The sequence below is a fragment of the Mandrillus leucophaeus genome, unplaced genomic scaffold (genome assembly GCF_000951045.1).
Source record: "Mandrillus leucophaeus isolate KB7577 unplaced genomic scaffold, Mleu.le_1.0 Scaffold23, whole genome shotgun sequence".
Lineage (NCBI taxonomy): Eukaryota > Metazoa > Chordata > Mammalia > Primates > Cercopithecidae > Mandrillus > Mandrillus leucophaeus.
Window position 1 is genome coordinate 2,657,958 of NW_012102365.1, and position 16,226 is coordinate 2,674,183.

The 16,226-nt window shown below is 49.6% G+C and overlaps 2 protein-coding genes across 5 annotated transcripts in view; one reads left to right on the forward strand and one right to left on the reverse strand.

The window, feature by feature from the left end:
• On the forward strand, positions 1–7,832 carry XKR8 (XK, Kell blood group complex subunit-related family, member 8). Its single transcript, XM_011981714.1, has 3 exons — positions 1–100; positions 3,223–3,419; positions 6,236–7,832. Exons 2-3 carry the CDS (start codon positions 3,323–3,325, stop codon positions 6,949–6,951), a joined length of 813 nt encoding a protein of 270 aa, XP_011837104.1. The 5' UTR covers positions 1–100; positions 3,223–3,322; the 3' UTR covers positions 6,952–7,832.
• Positions 7,833–10,387: 2,555 nt separating this feature from the next.
• The window catches only part of EYA3 (EYA transcriptional coactivator and phosphatase 3), a 130,010-nt gene continuing 124,171 nt past the window's right edge, over positions 10,388–16,226 (reverse strand). For all 4 annotated transcript variants that reach the window (XM_011981716.1, XM_011981720.1, XM_011981719.1 and 1 more), the window contains one exon: positions 10,388–14,597. In XM_011981716.1, coding sequence (XP_011837106.1) covers positions 14,517–14,597 — 81 coding nt within the window. In that variant the 3' untranslated portion in view covers positions 10,388–14,516. The remainder of the gene's footprint in view (positions 14,598–16,226) is intronic.

The window sequence follows — 16,226 nt, forward strand, 5'->3', positions numbered from 1 at the left end:
GGCTCTGGCTGCGCGCTGACCCTGCCGGCCTGCATGGGTCACAGCCCCCGCGCCGCTGCCTGGCGCTGCTGCATCTCCTGCAGCTGGGTTACCTGTACAGGTGAGTGCTTCGCCCCGGGAGGGGAGGAGTGTTGGAGCTCAGCACCTGCGTCAGCTGGTCACCTGTACAGGTGACACGTCATATGCCTGGAAGGGGACTGGGAGAGGGAACCAAGTCCTGTGGGCGCCTGGCCTACAGGTGAGCGTGCAGCCCTTTATGGAAAGGGAATCCAGGTAGACTGCCTTCATCCTAGCCCTAGCTTTCCTGGCACAGGCGAAGAAACTGAGGCCCAGGGAAGAAAGGGAGGTGCATGGGCTTTGAAGTCAGACCTCTCAGGGATCCACTTCTGGCTTTGCCCTCTCTCACCTCACTTCTGCATTTCTCTGAGCCTCAGTTTCCTCCTCCATAGAAAGGCGGTAGTCACCCTGAGACAGGTGTGACGGGCAGGCCTATTGTGAGGAGTGAGCGAAAGAGTGAGAAAGTGCCTCGCACAGTGCCTGGCCTGTAATGGCAGGGGCTGCGGACTCAGTTCAGCACCCCATGTTTCAGCACGGGCAGGGCCTTGGGAAGGCACTGACCTCTCAGTGGGGCTGTTTGGTTGCTGTTCCCGTTGGGATGGGATAGTGCCTGCCTGTTTGGTGAAGATGAAGTGAAATGACAACTGTCCACTGCCCTGGCTCAGAGTGAGCACTCAGCAACCTCAGCTCGCTTCGTGATGACCTGGGCCTCCCTGCGAGTTTCAGCAGCCCTGACCCCACGACAGCGCTTGTCCCTCACAGAGGCCGCCTCTCACCCTGTCTGCCTGGTTATATTCTTCCCCCTGAACCTTGGCTTCCCACCCCAGACCCAGCAAGAGGGCAGAGATGGCCTCTGACTCATCCACGCCCGTGGAGCCAACCAGGGTTGGGCACAGGCTGGGTCTTGGAAAATGTGTGTGGATTCTGCTCCTGTTTGGACCTGGTGGAGCCTCGTAGAGATGGGGAAACAAACCCAGGGGTCGAAGGCATGCGATGAAGTCAGGGCAGAGGGTGGTGTGGGTTGGGAGGGGGTGGCCAGGGCCAGGATCCGCTCTTGAATCCGTTTTTACAAACTCTTGAGATCTTGCTTTGACAAAGTTGCACGGGGTCTCCAGGAGTGGAGGAGAGGAGCTTTGAATGTGGCAGTTTTGCCTGAGGGATTGTAGAGATATCAGAAAACCCTGGGTGAGCATGAAGGGGTGCAGTTGTTAAGTCCTGGGCAGGCCTCCACGAGCTGTGCATCTTCGCTGCCTGTATTTCTGCTGAGCTTCAGTCAGGCAGACTGGACTGGCTTTGGCTTTGGAAACGGGGTCTCTGTTCCTGCATGTGAATAGGCCGAGGCCGGGGCCTCTGCCAGGTCACTGGGGGACCACAGGCAAAGGCTCCCGCTGAGGGAGAAGCCCGGTCCGCCCTGCCTGCCTGCTCCTCAGTGTGTTCCTGGGCCCTTCCAGGGGAAGTGACAGTACATGGCTGGTGAATGAGCTTGTAATGAGTGAACGGGGTTCCCTCCCAATAGGCAACTGAGAGCAGAGTTCTGGGTGGAGGGTCCTTGGTGCATCCTCCACTTACTCTTCATGCTAGTCAGTACCCCAGGCCTGTCTGTCCAACCTCTGGACTCTCTTAACTCTGCCTCAATCTCCATCCTTAACCACTCAGGGCCAGCCTCTTAAATGGGATCCCTCCTTCCAATCTAACCCTCCTCCAGCCCCTCCCCTGTGTGGCTGGGGCAAGGCAGAGTCTGATTCCAACTGGCCTGTGCCCAGAAGTGCCCAAGAGGCAAATGTCATCTTGCCCACAGGATCCCAGGAGATCTTGGGCACGCTAAAGTTTGAGAACTACTGCCTCAGGCAACTTTAGAGCATGCCTTTCCAATTCAGGTTTGGATCCAAATCCTCATTCCAGTACTTATTAGCTGCTTATAATTTTTTGTTTGCTTTTTTTTTTTTTTTAAAGAGGCAGGGTCTGCTCAGGCTTGGTGGCTCATGCCTGTAATCCTAGCAGTCTGGGAAGCAAGATCACTTGAGGTCAGGAGTTTGAGACCAGCCTGCCGAATATGGCAAAAGCTCATCTGTACTAAAAATACAAAAATTAGCCAGGTGTGGTGGCGCATGCCTGTAATCCCAGCATCCCAGCTATTCCGGAGGCCGAGGCAGGAGAATTGCTTGAACCTGGGAGGTGGAGGTTGCAGTGAGCCGAGTTTGTGCCACTGCAATCTAGCCTGGGCGACAGGCGACAGAAACAGACTCTATCGCCAAAAAAAAAAAAAAAAAAGAAAGAGAAAGGGCCTCTGTTGCCTGGGCTGAAGTGCAGTAGCACAGTCATGGCTCACAGTGGCCTTGAACTCCTGGACTCAAACAATCCTCCTGCGTCAGCCTCCTGAGTAGCTTGGACTACAGGCTTGTACCACCATGCCCAACTAATTAAAAAAAATTCTCTGTAGAGATGGGGTGTGCTGTGTTGCCCAGGGTGGTCTCAAACTCCTGGCCTCCAGTGATCCTCTTGCCTTGGCCTTCCAAAGTGTTGGGATTACAGGCGCGAGCCACTGCCCCCAGACCTTATTAGCTTCTTGATCCTGTTTCCCTATTTGTAAAATGGGCTTTCGTGAGAAGTAAACAGGACAAGGTTTGTGATGAGCTTAGGATAGTGCTTAGCCAGCCGGAGTAGAAGGTGTATTGATCCCCATTTTTTTTTTTTTTTTTTTTTTTTGAGACGGAGTCTCGCTCTGTCCCCCAGGCTGGAGTACAGTGGCCAGATCTCAGCTCACTGCAAGCTCCGCCTCCCGGGTTCACGCCATTCTCCTGCCTCAGCCTCCCGAGTAGCTGGGACTACAGGCGCTCGCCACCTCGCCCGGCTAGTTTTTTGTATTTTTTAGTAGAGACAGGATTTCACCGTGTTAGCCAGGATGGTCTCGATCTCCTGCCCTCGTGATCAGCCCACCTTGGCCTCCCAAAGTGCTGGAATTAGAGGCGTGAGCCACCGCGCCCAGCCTCGATCCCCATTTTCCAGATGAAACAAGTTCAGTGAGGTTAGGACATGGCCGACGGTCCCATAGCATGGATGCGAGGAGCCAGGTTGGGGCCTGTGTCCATTCATTAGATGGGTGGGAGGCTGAGGAATTCACAGGACACTAACCTGGCCCTCGGGACATTTGTGTATGGTGCCTAGGTGCGTGCAGGAGCTGCGCCAGGGGCTGCTGGTGTGGCAGCAGGAGGAGCCCTCTGAGTTTGACTTGGCCTACGCTGACTTCCTCTCCCTGGACATCAGCATGCTGCGGCTCTTCGAGACCTTCTTGGAGACGGCACCACAGCTCACGCTGGTGCTGGCCATCATGCTGCAGAGCGGCCGGGCTGAGTACTACCAGTGTGAGTGAAGGCCAGTGGCTGGCCCCCCTGTCGTGGCTTGGGGGGGTCTCTCTCAAATGTCGGAACTGTTTTTATCATTTTATAGAGGCTGCTTAGAAAACAGGAGAACAGGCTTTAGTCAGGCAGATCTGGCGTGAGACCTAAAGTCACTCTGTAGCTGTTTGAGTTTGGACAAATGCCGTGACCTCTCTGAGTATGTTCGTTCTCATTTGAAAAATGGACTTAAATCCTTCTGCCTCATAAGGTTGATGAAAGGATTGAGTGAGGTGATGCAAAGAAAGCCCATTTCCTGGTACACAAGTTCCTGGTACAGTCTCACTCTGTCATCGCCCATAGTGGAGTACAGCGGCCTGATCATGGTTCACTGCAGCCTCGACCTCCCAGGCTCAGGTGATCCTCCTGTCTCAGCCTCCTGAGTAGCTGGGACTACAGGTATATGTCACCATGCTGGCTAATTTTTCTTTCTTTCTTTTTTTTTTTTTTTTTTTTGTAGAGACGAGGTCCCACTTTGTTACCCAGGCTGGTCTTGAACTCCTGAGCTCAAGTAACCTGCTACCTCAGCCTCCTAAGGGCTGGGATTACAGGTGTTGGCCATTGTGCCTGGCCCAGAAGTCTTAATTGTAATTTTTATAATTTCGAAGATAATAAAGTGTGTAAGGTGCCTGATGCAGCGTAGGTAACTTTTTAGTTAAGAAACAATTTAATACGTTGGGAGGCCAAGGTGCACAGGTGGCTTGAGGCCAGAGTTGGAGACCATCCTGGGTAACATAGTGAGACCTCATCTCTTCAAAATTTTAAAAAAGAAACAAGAAACAATATATTGAATGCCTTCATCCAGTCAGGTTTTCATTGCGCATCTCTTCTGTGCCTGTTACTGTGCTGGGGACACAGCAGTGAACAAGATGAACCCAGCCCCTGCCCTGCCAGGGTAATAGACTAAAACAAGTAGCTAGGGTACAACGTGCTGAGTGACTGGAAAAGGGAGAGGCAGGTGGCGGAGGCTCACAGGGCCCCCTAAGCAAGGGTGAAGTTTATAGTGAGGAGCTTTGGGAGGGTTTTTGTCCATAAAAGGAAAGTGACTTGCCCATTTTCACAGACCCAGATAGTGGCCAAGCTGAATAGGGCCCCGACTCACATCCAATTCAGGGTCCAAGCCTTCCCCTTTGCCTTCCTCCACCCCTGCCATAAATGCCACAGTCTCTCAAGGAAGCAGTCCTCACTCTGCCGTCACTCGCTGTGTGACCCGGAGAGCCTTGCTGTGCAAGATGGAGGTTGGATTCGATCTCCAAGGGCCCTTTCGTCTTGCTAGTCTGAGTCTATATATTGATTGAAAAAACAATAATAGCGGTTGTCACAATCGAGGGCCAGCTATTAGCCGGGCCCTGTGGGAAGCACTTACAGTCATCATTGCTGAAGTTCACAGCAGCCCTGTAGGTCTGTGCTATATTGATCTCCATTTTTAGAGAGGTGCAGAAAGGTGAGTGACTTGCCCTGGGTCACTGGGCACTCACTGGGCACGTGTTTTTGTCTGTTGAGGGTTGGGGGTGTCTAGAACCAGGGCCAAGTGCAGACAGTCTGCACTGCGAGTGTGGCAGGGGGTAAGGGGGAAAGACAGATTTTCCCTACTTTTTATTTAGCAAACATCTCTTTCGCTGCTGTTATGTGCCAGGTACTGGGCTGCTGGGGGATCCCAAGTGAGCAGAGTGTTTTCTACCCTGGAGGAGCTCAGAGATAAGGAAATAGATAATTACTGTGTGATGAGACTCCAGACAGAGGTGGGTGGCATGTGACAGGGATACCTGACACAGCTGAGTGGGTGGCGTGGGGCCAGGGTGGGTGACTCCAGGGGCTCTTCAAGCTGGGGCCTGTGGGGTAATGGAGGAGTAGGCCGGGGAAGTGGGGCATGTGCTTCTGGCTACCTAACAGCCTGGGCAGAGCTTGTCAAGGTCACGGAAGGTGGCATGCTGGGCAAACTGGAAAAACATCAGCCCTGCTGAGACCTGGGCGAGGCTAATGGGCACAGATCTGTTTCCAGGCTAGGAGTGGGTTCTGGGCACCTAATAGATTCCCAGTAAACATCTGTCGAATGACTGCGGTGGACAGGAACAGGGGAGGAAGCAGTCGGGAGACGTGCTGGTGCCACTTCCATCCCTCCCTGGAGGCCCTTGTGCCTCTGCTCCAGGACTGGCAACCAGGAGGTGGGATAGGACCCTAGGACCCCTGTTGTAAACTTCTGGATCTTGGAAAATCAAGACTAGGGGTCAGTCTGATGGCCTCTGGTCTTGGAGGAGAGGGGAGGAAAGTGGGGAGACTTTCTGTCCACACAGCAGGGACATCTCTCCTGGCCCTGACGGCAGCTTTAGCCAGAGCCTGTGGCCACCCCATGAGATTTTCTACTCCCTTTTTGAGACTAAGAAAGAGGGAATTGAGGCTGTTGATTTTCAGACACAAGAAAGGCTTGTGTTCTTCCCAGAAAGAAAGGGTTATGGGGCCCTGGAAGATGCCCAGGGTGCAGCCAAGGCCCAGGGGTGCTGAGTGCTGGGTGGGCCAGAAGTCACACCCTCTCACCTTTGACAAATACCACCTGTGCAGCAAAGCACTGTGGTGAGGGGCAGGCTCTATATTAGGAGTCAGAGCTTTGCTTTTGGTTATGGGAACTCACTGGCTCTTCTCCAGCTGCAGATTTGCTTTCAGCAAATGAGGGATTCTGATACCTACTCCAGGGTTGCTGGGAGGGGCCCCACGGTACCTGCGACCCCTGGGGAATGCCAAGCAGGCTGGCCCCAGGACTCACGGTTCTGTCCTACTCTTTGCAGGGTTTGGCATCTGCACGTCCTTCCTGGGCATCTCGTGGGCACTGCTCGACTACCACCGGGCCTTGCGCACCTGCCTCCCCTCCAAGCCCCTCCTGGGCCTGGGTTCCTCCGTGATCTACTTCCTGTGGAACCTGCTGCTGCTGTGGCCCCGAGTCCTGGCTGTGGCCCTGTTCTCAGCCCTCTTCCCCAGCTATGTGGCCCTGCACTTCCTGGGCCTGTGGCTGGTACTGCTGCTCTGGGTCTGGCTTCAGGGCACAGACTTTATGCCGGACCCCAGCTCCGAGTGGCTGTACCGGGTGACGGTGGCCACCATCCTCTATTTCTCCTGGTTCAACGTGGCTGAGGGCCATACCCTAGGCCGGGCCACCATCCACTTCGCCTTCCTCCTGACTGACAGCATTCTCCTGGTGGTCACCTGGATGACTCATAGCTCCTGGCTGCCCAGCGGGATTCCCCTGCAGCTGTGGCTGCCTGTGGGCTGCGGCTGCTTCTTTCTGGGCCTTGCTCTGCGGCTTGTGTACTACCGCTGGCTGCACCCTAGCTGCTGCTGGAAGCCCGACCCTGACCAGGTAGACGGGGCCCGGAGTCTGCTTTCCCCAGAGGGGTATCAGCTGCCTCAGAACAGGCGCATGACACGGTTAGCACAGAACTTTTTCCCCAAGGCTAAGGATGAAGCTGCTTCGCCAGTGAAGGGAGAGGTGAATGGCGTCCTTTGAAGCAGGATCAGACCCAGCTGGCAGAGATGGAGAGTGACTCTGCTGGCAGAAGGCGGGTGAGGATAAGCTAATGATGCTGCTGTGGCCTCCATGCACTCAGCAATAATGGGACGCCTGTGCTGGGCCGGGCACCAGGGATGGTGCTGAGTGGGGCAGAGGCCTGCCTTAAAGGAGTTCACAGTGAACAAGATGAGAAAGGCTGGGCCCTGCAGGGTCAAGAGCCCCAATTATGTACAAGACACTTTGGGAGGAAAGAAGACTACCTTTTCTTTTCCCCCTGCCATTGGTATAGCTGGTGCCCCAAAACTTCCACCTCCCTGGCCACTTCTAAAATGACTGGTATAGGTGCTGCCCCACCCCTTAGCTCCCCTATCCTGGGCTAGAAGGCCACAGGGGCTGTCCTCTAGAATTCTTCCTCCCCTCCCCCACACCATTCATTCAATTCATGAAAGAAATCTTCGTGGAGAGCAGTTTATGTGCCAGGAACATCATTCTGTCCTTGCAACCTGGAACAAGACCAGCTACCACCCCAGCTTCATCCCCTACTTGCACCAACCAGTCCTGGGTTAGATCTCAAATGCCAGAAGCCAGGGATGCCCAACTCTCGGTGGCCCCAGTTAGAACCTCTGGGATCTCAGTGAAGCTGGCCTGGCCTCTGCTCCTGCTCTCAAGGGGCTGCTTTTCAACCGAGAGCCTTGTGAGCCTGGTCTGAGCCTTGTACAACCACTGAGTATTTTTTATTCCTTAGCCAGTGTACCTCCTACCTCAGAGTCTGTGTGAGAGGAAGAGAATATGTGTCCCTGTGGGTGTCCACAAGTGTCAGACGTGTTGTTTTTAACAGTATTACTAGGTTATGATTAAAGCCTCATGAAATCCTCCAACCTAGTCTGTGTCATCAAATGAAATCTCTTTTTTTTTTTTTTTTTTTGAGACAGAGTCTCGCTCTATCGCCCAGGCTGGAGTGCAGTGGCCGGATCTCAGCTCACTGCAAGCTCTGCCTCCCGGGTTCACGCCATTCTCCTGCCTCAGCCTCCCATGTAGCTGGAACTACAGGCGCCCGCCACCTCGCCCGGCTAATTTTTTGTATTTTTAGTAGAGACGGGGTTTCACCGTGTTAGCCAGGATGGTCTCAATCTCCTGACCTCGTGATCCGCCCATCTCGGTCTCCCAAAGTGCTGGGATTACAGGCTTGAGCCACCGCGCCCGGCCTCAAATGAAATCTCTTATGGAGTTCAGAGCCTGAACTGGAAGAGGTCAGGGGCATAAAATCTACCTCTCAAAATTAGGGTCCATGAACAGAGAGGTCTGGCTTAGGTGGGGCTTCTCAACCTCGTGTTTGAAGTTTCAGGAGCTGGTGAGCCAGCATGGGGTTGACAGCTCAGCTGGAGATAAGAATCCAGATCTGGGCTTAGTGCATCCCTTTTCACCACCAGCTCTGCTGCTGGGCCCAGCAGGAGTGGCCACAAACACATTTAGGGCCAGGAAGTGAATATAGGAGCCTGGTGAAGAAAGGTCTTGCTGGGACCTCTGAGATGTTAAGTAATGAGATGCCTTAGGGGATGCGAATGTGGTGGGTGATGGTGCTGGGGAAGTGGAACCTTTTGCTGTTCTAGGAGGTCTGTGGTTTGGAGAAACAAGGGACAGAAACATCTCTTGAGATAGAGAAGAAAAGGTTCCAGTCACTGCTGTGATGGGATCCAGGATAGTCTCAGCTCTGTTACTATTCTGGTGGAGACACAAAAACCAGGATAAGTAAAACATTTAGTATATCAGATAGTGTTAAGTGCTGAAAGAAAAAGGGAAAGGGATAGGGAGAGAGAGTAGGTGTTTGTGTGTTGGGGGTGGGAATTACAACTTTATATAGAATGGCTGGGGAAGGCCTTCCTGCAAAACGGGTAAGCTGGTTAGCAGTGACTTGGGGGTGGCCTATAAATGTCATGAGAAGGAGCAGAACCTGGAGTCACTGGTAGCTTGAACCACTGTGACGGAAGGAATGATACAAACAGAATTCCACAGGATGAAGAAGCACTTGTAACCACTCTGTTGGCCTGGAGCTAAGGATGACCCAGAGATGAAGGTGGGGGCAGGGAGAGGATCTGGGAAGACGATGCTAGTGACTTTTACATACAAGCAATGGTTAGAGGCAGAAAGGATCCTGCAGATCATCCTGTCTAGTGATTTTCAGACTTTTGAATATCATGTACCTATAAAATGGCCAACATGGTTGAAAATTTTAACAAAGAAAGGGCATTAAAGACTACCACCATTTGGCTGGGCATGGTGGCCCACACCTGTAATCCCAGTACTTTGGGAGGCCAAGGCGGGTGGATCACCTGAGGTTGGGAGATCGTGACCAGCCTGACCAACATGGAGAAACACCATCTCTACTAAAAATACAAAATTAGCCAGGCGTGGTGGCGCATGCCTGTAATCCCAGCTACTCGGGAGGCTGAGGCAGGAGAATCGCCTGAACCCGGGAGGCAGAGGTTGCGGTCAGCCAACATCGTGGCATTGGACTCCAGTCTGCTCAACAAAAGCAAAACTCCGTCTCAAAACAACAACAAAAAAAAACTACCACCATTTATTTTCATCATCTCATAAAAGGATGTACCAATCTTAGAACAAAGGACCATTCTTCTAATTGAATACATGTGAACACACACACACCCCTGAAATTGCAGGAAGAGATGGAGATGTTTATCTCCTCTGTGCTTGGAAATCAATACTTCTAGTATTTGTACTTATAACTGAGTAAGGATATAGCAGCTAACGGGTTTGCTAATGTGCACCTAACAACTAATGTGCACCTAATGAGGAAAACATTTAATTACTAGAATAGGCAACTTCCTCTTTTCTGGGGAATTTTTGGAGAAATACATCTTATAGTCTGACATTTATGGTACTTGGAAGCTAGAACCCAATTCTGTTTTCCTTCATTGACTAATAGGCAGAAAGGCTTCGTGACTGTTTTCCAGACCAGAGGGATGCAGCCAGACCCAAATCAGATAAATGAAATGAGAATAAGTAGTTGATGTGACATGAAATCAGGGCAAATCAAATGAGGTCTGATATCAGTTTGCTAGTTTTATCGCTTTTGTGGTTTAAGCGCAGTGCGGCAAGGTACTGATTTCTCTCCTTAATAATTAAATTTCAGCACATTGGCAGCGAGTGAAATCTTTTCTCACTCCAGTTCTAAACTTTAAAAGCAAAATATATTTTAGAAACAATACATGCTCCCAGGCAAATTACTGTAAAACATTTTCCCATGTATATTTATACCAAATGGTTTGTTTTTACTTTTTTGGTGAAATGACCCAGTTACTGAAAGGGTGACATCTTTCTAATGAACTCTTTAGAATTTTTATGAAGCCCTAATTAGGACCCCACATAGCTGGGCAACTATGCTGATCCTATTCAGAAAAGACACAGGAGCAAATTATAGAAAATAAAAACTTTATTTTTTCAAGTTTATAAGATAGTTCCCATTACATATAACATTATGGTCACGGATTCTACAGCCACAAATGCCCGCAGTCACATAAATATATCCAATCCGATCAATGCCTTTTCCTGCTAACAGAGGCATCTGAAGTCCAGAGGGAGAGTCGCATTTTGAGTAGAAGTCGTCCTTAATGGGAGGGCTCCTGTCAGTGCATTAGGAACTAGCCAAGGAGCCTTGCTTGCCAGAGCTGTCTGACTCAGGAGAGGAAGGGACAGATGGCCTGCTGACTGGGGCCGGGGCAGCACTACATTTTCTCTCTTGTGGTTTAAGATATTTTAGAATCTCGGAATTCAGACCCTATAGTGTGAATATCTGGGGAGTTCTAACTTCTGGATGAAAAAGGAAACCAATTTAGTGGTAAGAAATAGAAGCCTGCTTAAGAGGGACCCTAACTGCCTCCTTGAGGAGTAAGGAGTCAGAGGAAGACCCTAAGCTCACCACTTGTTAGCCTAGACCATTGCTCTACCCCATACTCCTCTCCCCCGTGGTTCAGTGACACTGACAATCATTCAAGATAGTAAACATCTAGAAGCTCCACATGCTGCAGCTAGAGTTTGTCAATCAGATTCTATGTGGAGCTTTAAAGCTGAGTTTGTGTAAACTGCGAACAAGCTGTGGCATCAGTCTCTTGGGACAACTCACTAGCTTTACGCTAGACAGGAACACCCCAAATCAAACAAAAGCCCAGATAGGCATCTAAATCTGGAGCAGGTGTCCATTCTTCTGGACACTACCAGCTGCCCCAGGGGCATTGGACAGGGTGATGCTAAGGCACAGTCAGTTTTACATTCGAAAGTCAAGCCACCTCCTCAATCCAAGACACACCTCACTCCAGACCTACTACTAGAGAGAGCCCTCACCGTGACATTACAGACCCATCTTGTGGAACCCACAGTGCCTGGCCGGGCGCAGTGGCTCATGCCTGTAATCCCAGCACTTTGGGAGGCCGAGGCGAGCAGATCACCTGAGGTCAGGAGTTTTGAGAACAGCCTGGTCAACATGGTGAAACCCCGTCTCTACTAAAAATACAAAAATTAGCTGGGTGTGGTGGTGGGTGCCTGTAATCTCAGCTACTCAGGAGGCTGAGGTAGGAGAATCGCTTGAACCTGGGAGGCAGAGGTTGCAGTGAGCCGAGAGATCATGCCACTGCACTCCAGCCTGGGTGACAGAGCGAGACTCCATCTCAAAAAAAAAAAAAAAAAAAAAAAAGAGAGAACCCACCATGCCCAGCTGGGGAAAGACTCATCATTTGGCTAATTTCATGAGGACTCTAATGAAGAGGGCCTTCCCCTTGATGAATGGACTCACAGTGTCCTTTGGCCCTCTACTTCCAACAGCTCTTAATCCTACCCACTTATTTTCCTTTCCAGATTTTTGTGTTGGGGTGGAGAAAAAGGCAGGGTAATTACAGACAGCACTGTGTTCCCTGGACAATTCATTTTGGCAAAAAGCCAAGAAGCTCCTGTTTTCTCTTCCATCTAAATGAGGGTGGCAACAACCAGGAATGAGCAGAGACTGCTCTGCTCAGCCTCCTTACCTCTGTTGGTCAAGTTCAAGTTACTTTTGGAAAGAGCTAAGCTAGGAAGTCAGAGCAAGAGGAAAAAAGCCATTGATAAAAGTGAGTCCAAGTTATATTCTAAAATAAAGAGCTCCCATAAGGGTGGAGAGGGAAGTATCTGTGTGTGCTTGTGTGCATGGTGGGGGTACCACTCCGCAGCCTCACAAACCTGAAGCGCAGCACAACAGCTGTGGCCTTTGTCCAGGACAAAAACTCAACAGCTATACTGCATTAGGGGGAGGGTTTGAGGCTTCAGAGTAGAGCTTCCTAAGATCAACCATCAAACAAGGCAGAGCAGCATCTAAGGAACTATGCTGAATACAGACCAAGGGAAGGCCTACCTCACACTACATCTCCCTCCTCCCAACCCCACAGGAAACAAGGCCAAAGAGGCAGCTAAGTAAAGGAGCACTGACTTCAGCTACTCAGCAAAAACTTACTCCTTTAAATCGTGAGTCATGAGCACTTTTCAATGAGTTCTGAAGGAATGTGTATACCAGCCTCTCTGTTGCTATCTAGGTGGCCTGGCATTGAAAGGAGTCTTGCCTCTTTGTGCTGCAACATCTTTGGAAATGGGTATGCAGAGTCTCTGGCGACAAGCAATTATAGCTGGGGTTGGTCAACGATGCCTCCTTCTGCGGACCAATCCTGCATCTCAATCTGAGATGCTTGTATCATCTGTCTCTTTGCAGCCTGGGAAAGGCTGAACTTCCTCAGCTCTAGGGAATTTTATCCTGCCTGAGCAGATGCCCAAATTGCTCTTGGAGGGATGGGGCATCCAACAATCATGGCTGGGCTGGAAGGCTGTGACTAGTGCCTGGGCACCCACCAATCTGCCCAGAGGTCGAGAGATGCTCCTGCATTTGGCCCAGGATTAAGTTTTGGGCCATGAAGTAGGGAATGATGCAGCACTCTCATTTAAATCAGGAAAGTCTGGCTGAGCGCAGTGGCTCATGCCTAGAATCTCAACACTTTGAGAGGCCAAGGTGGGAGGATCGCTTGAGGCCAGGTGTTCGAGACCAGCCTTGGCAACAAAGTGAAACCCTGTCTGTACCTCCCCTCCCCCAACAATCAGCAAAGTCTTTCTGGCTTCCTACTTTAGAATGGGATTTGAGAAGCAGGGTTTTCCACGGGAAAATTTAAATACAGCAATCTGCTCTTCAGTTTCAGGCAGAGATCTGGATAAATATATACCTGGGACATCCTTCATATGGCTTAGGGCTTCCACAAAGGAAGTCAAATACATTGGCAATTTTGGCCAAAATGTAGTTATAAGCATGTTTTTAGATTTGATTTGAATTCTTGGGTCTAATACCTGGGGACTGGCCAGAGCTGCCTGGAGGTGGACATGAGGTGCAGAGGGCAGGAAAGGGGTAAGAAACTAGCATTATGATGACTAAGAAGGAAGAAACTGCAGGGGCGAGCATCTGATGGGAAATGGGTACTTCTCTGCAGGAGGAACAGGTAGAACCTTTCGGTCTCAAGAGCCAAAGAAGCTGAAATTCATAAGACACTTTAGTTCCTTCTCTCCAGTTTGGAAGCTAAGCCTTCTGGGATACAGTCTGAATGAGAGTCAAGCTGAAAGAGTTTTTAGGGTTGTGCCATTTGACTAACGGGAAAAGGGACTGGAAAGAAGACTAAGGCTTCTAGATGGGAAATGCCAAAGTTTAAAGTTATTCAGTGTTCAGTGCCCCACAGTTCACCAGCTAGGAGATGGAAGAACAGGAAAGGAATCGTCCTAGAGAGCAGACCACTGGAGCAGCTATAGAGGTGCTACTGCCACAGAGAGGTATTTTAGATATTTCAATTACTATTTTCAAGACTTTACACACTTTCTTGCTAGAAAAAGAAAGTGGTGGAAACCTGTGTCAGAGATCAGACCCTTACCTATAAAAATAACATACACATTCGCTGGAAATAAGTGAGATTCTAAGCTAAGGAGACTCTAAGACTGCAAGAGATGTTATCATAAAAGTCTGCTGCATTTATCTGATCACCACAAGTTATGAGTAATTCTCAATCTTGTCATGGACTAAGAGTGCAACTCTGCCCCAGGAATTTCCTTTTCTTTTTCATTTTTTGAAAAACAAAAACAAAAACAAAAAACAAAAAAACAAAAACAAAACACAGAAGAATTAAAAGCACTGTAGCTGCAGTGAGTCCATTGTTCTGTCTATCCAACTGTCTCCTGCTTCTGTATGGAGATGAACACGGGGCTGCAGCTCACTCTTAGCAAAAATTGCAGCTGTTGGTTCTGATTGTGTTCTCGCCAGCATTCCATGGATAAAGACAGACAGAGAAAGGGAAGGAGGGAGGGAGAGACAGAGAGAGAGAGAGGGAGAGACAGAGAGAGAGGAAGAGACAGAGAGAGACAGAGAGAGAGGGAGAGAGAGAGAGACAGAGAGAGACAGAGAGAGAGACAGAGAAAGTTCTCAGTTGGTTCCAGTCTCCAGCTCCCTTCAGGAGTGAAAAGGAGCTCAAGGGGAAGGCTCCTCATTCCAGTTCTTAGAGAAAATCAAGCTCTAAAGCCTGGTGAAGGGATACAAGGTCTCCATGGTTTGTGATCCTCCAGAAAGGCATGTTGTGCTGGAAAGAGAGTGGGGATAGCTGGTTAATCCAACTTCTTCTGAGAGCTTATATTAAATATTTGCCCATACTCTTTCCTTAGCACACCTCTCCCCAAGGTATATGGTAACCCTATCTATCCCTGCCTCACAGGGCTATAATAATGATCAAATAGTCATATGTATAAGGACCTTGTACATTGCACACTTTACAAATGTGAGAAATTTTTAGTAAGTTTCAGTGGTACTTTGTGCTTTTGAGAGATTACCTGTTCTAGCTATTATTTTGAAGACAGGGTCTTGCTGTGTCACCCAGGCTGAAGGGCAGTGGTGTGATTATAGCTTACTGTGGCCTTGAATCTGGGCTCAAGCAATCCTCTTACCCCAGCATCCTGAGTAGCTGGAACTACAGGCATTCCAGTTATCATACAGGGTCTTAAGGATCAAATAAAATGGCCCAGGTGAAAAATTAGTATTTGATATAAGATTATATTGTCTTATGGATGGTTAATTTCTTGTAAGTTTCAGAACTACAAGACCTAAATCTTATCTATGTCCAAGACGGAGAATGTACAGATCTGGGAAATAATAATCTCATTATATTATGTAGTCAGAATCATGTCCAGAATACTGTGTGCTGTTCTGGAGGCCATATTTTACTTTTTATTTTATTTTGAGACAGGGTCTCATTCTGTCACCCAGGCTGGAGTGTAGTGGTATGAACATGGCTCACTGCAGCCTTGACCCCCTGAGCTCAAGTGATCCTCCCACCTCAGCCTCCCAAGTAGCTGGGACTAAAGGCATGTGCCACTACACCTGGCTAATACTTTATTTCTTGCAGAGATGAAGCCTCACTATATTGTCCAGGCTGGTCTTGAACTCCTGGGCTCAAGCAATCCTCCCACCTTGGCCTCCCAAAGTGCTAGCGAAAACAGGCACGAGCCACTGTGCCTGGAGGCCATATTTTTAAATTAAGTTAAATTTATTTTTTATATTTTTTGAGACAGAGTCTCGCTCTTTTGCCCAGGCTGGGGTGCAGTGGTGCTACCTTGGCTCACTGCAACCTCCACTCCCAGGTTTAAGTGATTCTCATGTGGAGGCCATATTTTAAAGGAGGGCTTTGATAAACCCAAGTGTTGGAAACCATGTTCTATGAAGCTGAGGAGATTAACGTTCCTATCATCTAGTTGAAACTGGTTCCAAATTACTCAGAATATTGAGGTCCTAGAACACAGTTGTTTTGGCATATACCCTAGTTGTTTTTTAAGCCAGCTGCTCACACGTAATATTTAAAAGGCTATTAACATACAGAAGAGGAAACCGATTTGTTATGTTCAAGAATGCCAGACTAGAGGCCAGGTGCAGTGGCTCATGCCTGCAGTCCCAGCACTTTGGGAGGCTAAGGTGGGTGGATCACTTGAGGTCAAGAGTTTGAGACCAGCCTGGCCAACATGGTAAAACGCTGTCTCTACTGAAAATATAAAAATTAGCTGGGAGTGGTGGTGTGCACCTATAGTCCCAGCTACTTGGGAGGCTGAGGCACGAGAATTGCTTGAACCCAGAGGCGGAGGCTGAAGTGAGCCAAGATCATACCACTGCACTCCAGCCTGGGCAATGGAGCGAGACTCTATCTCAAAAACAAAACAGAACA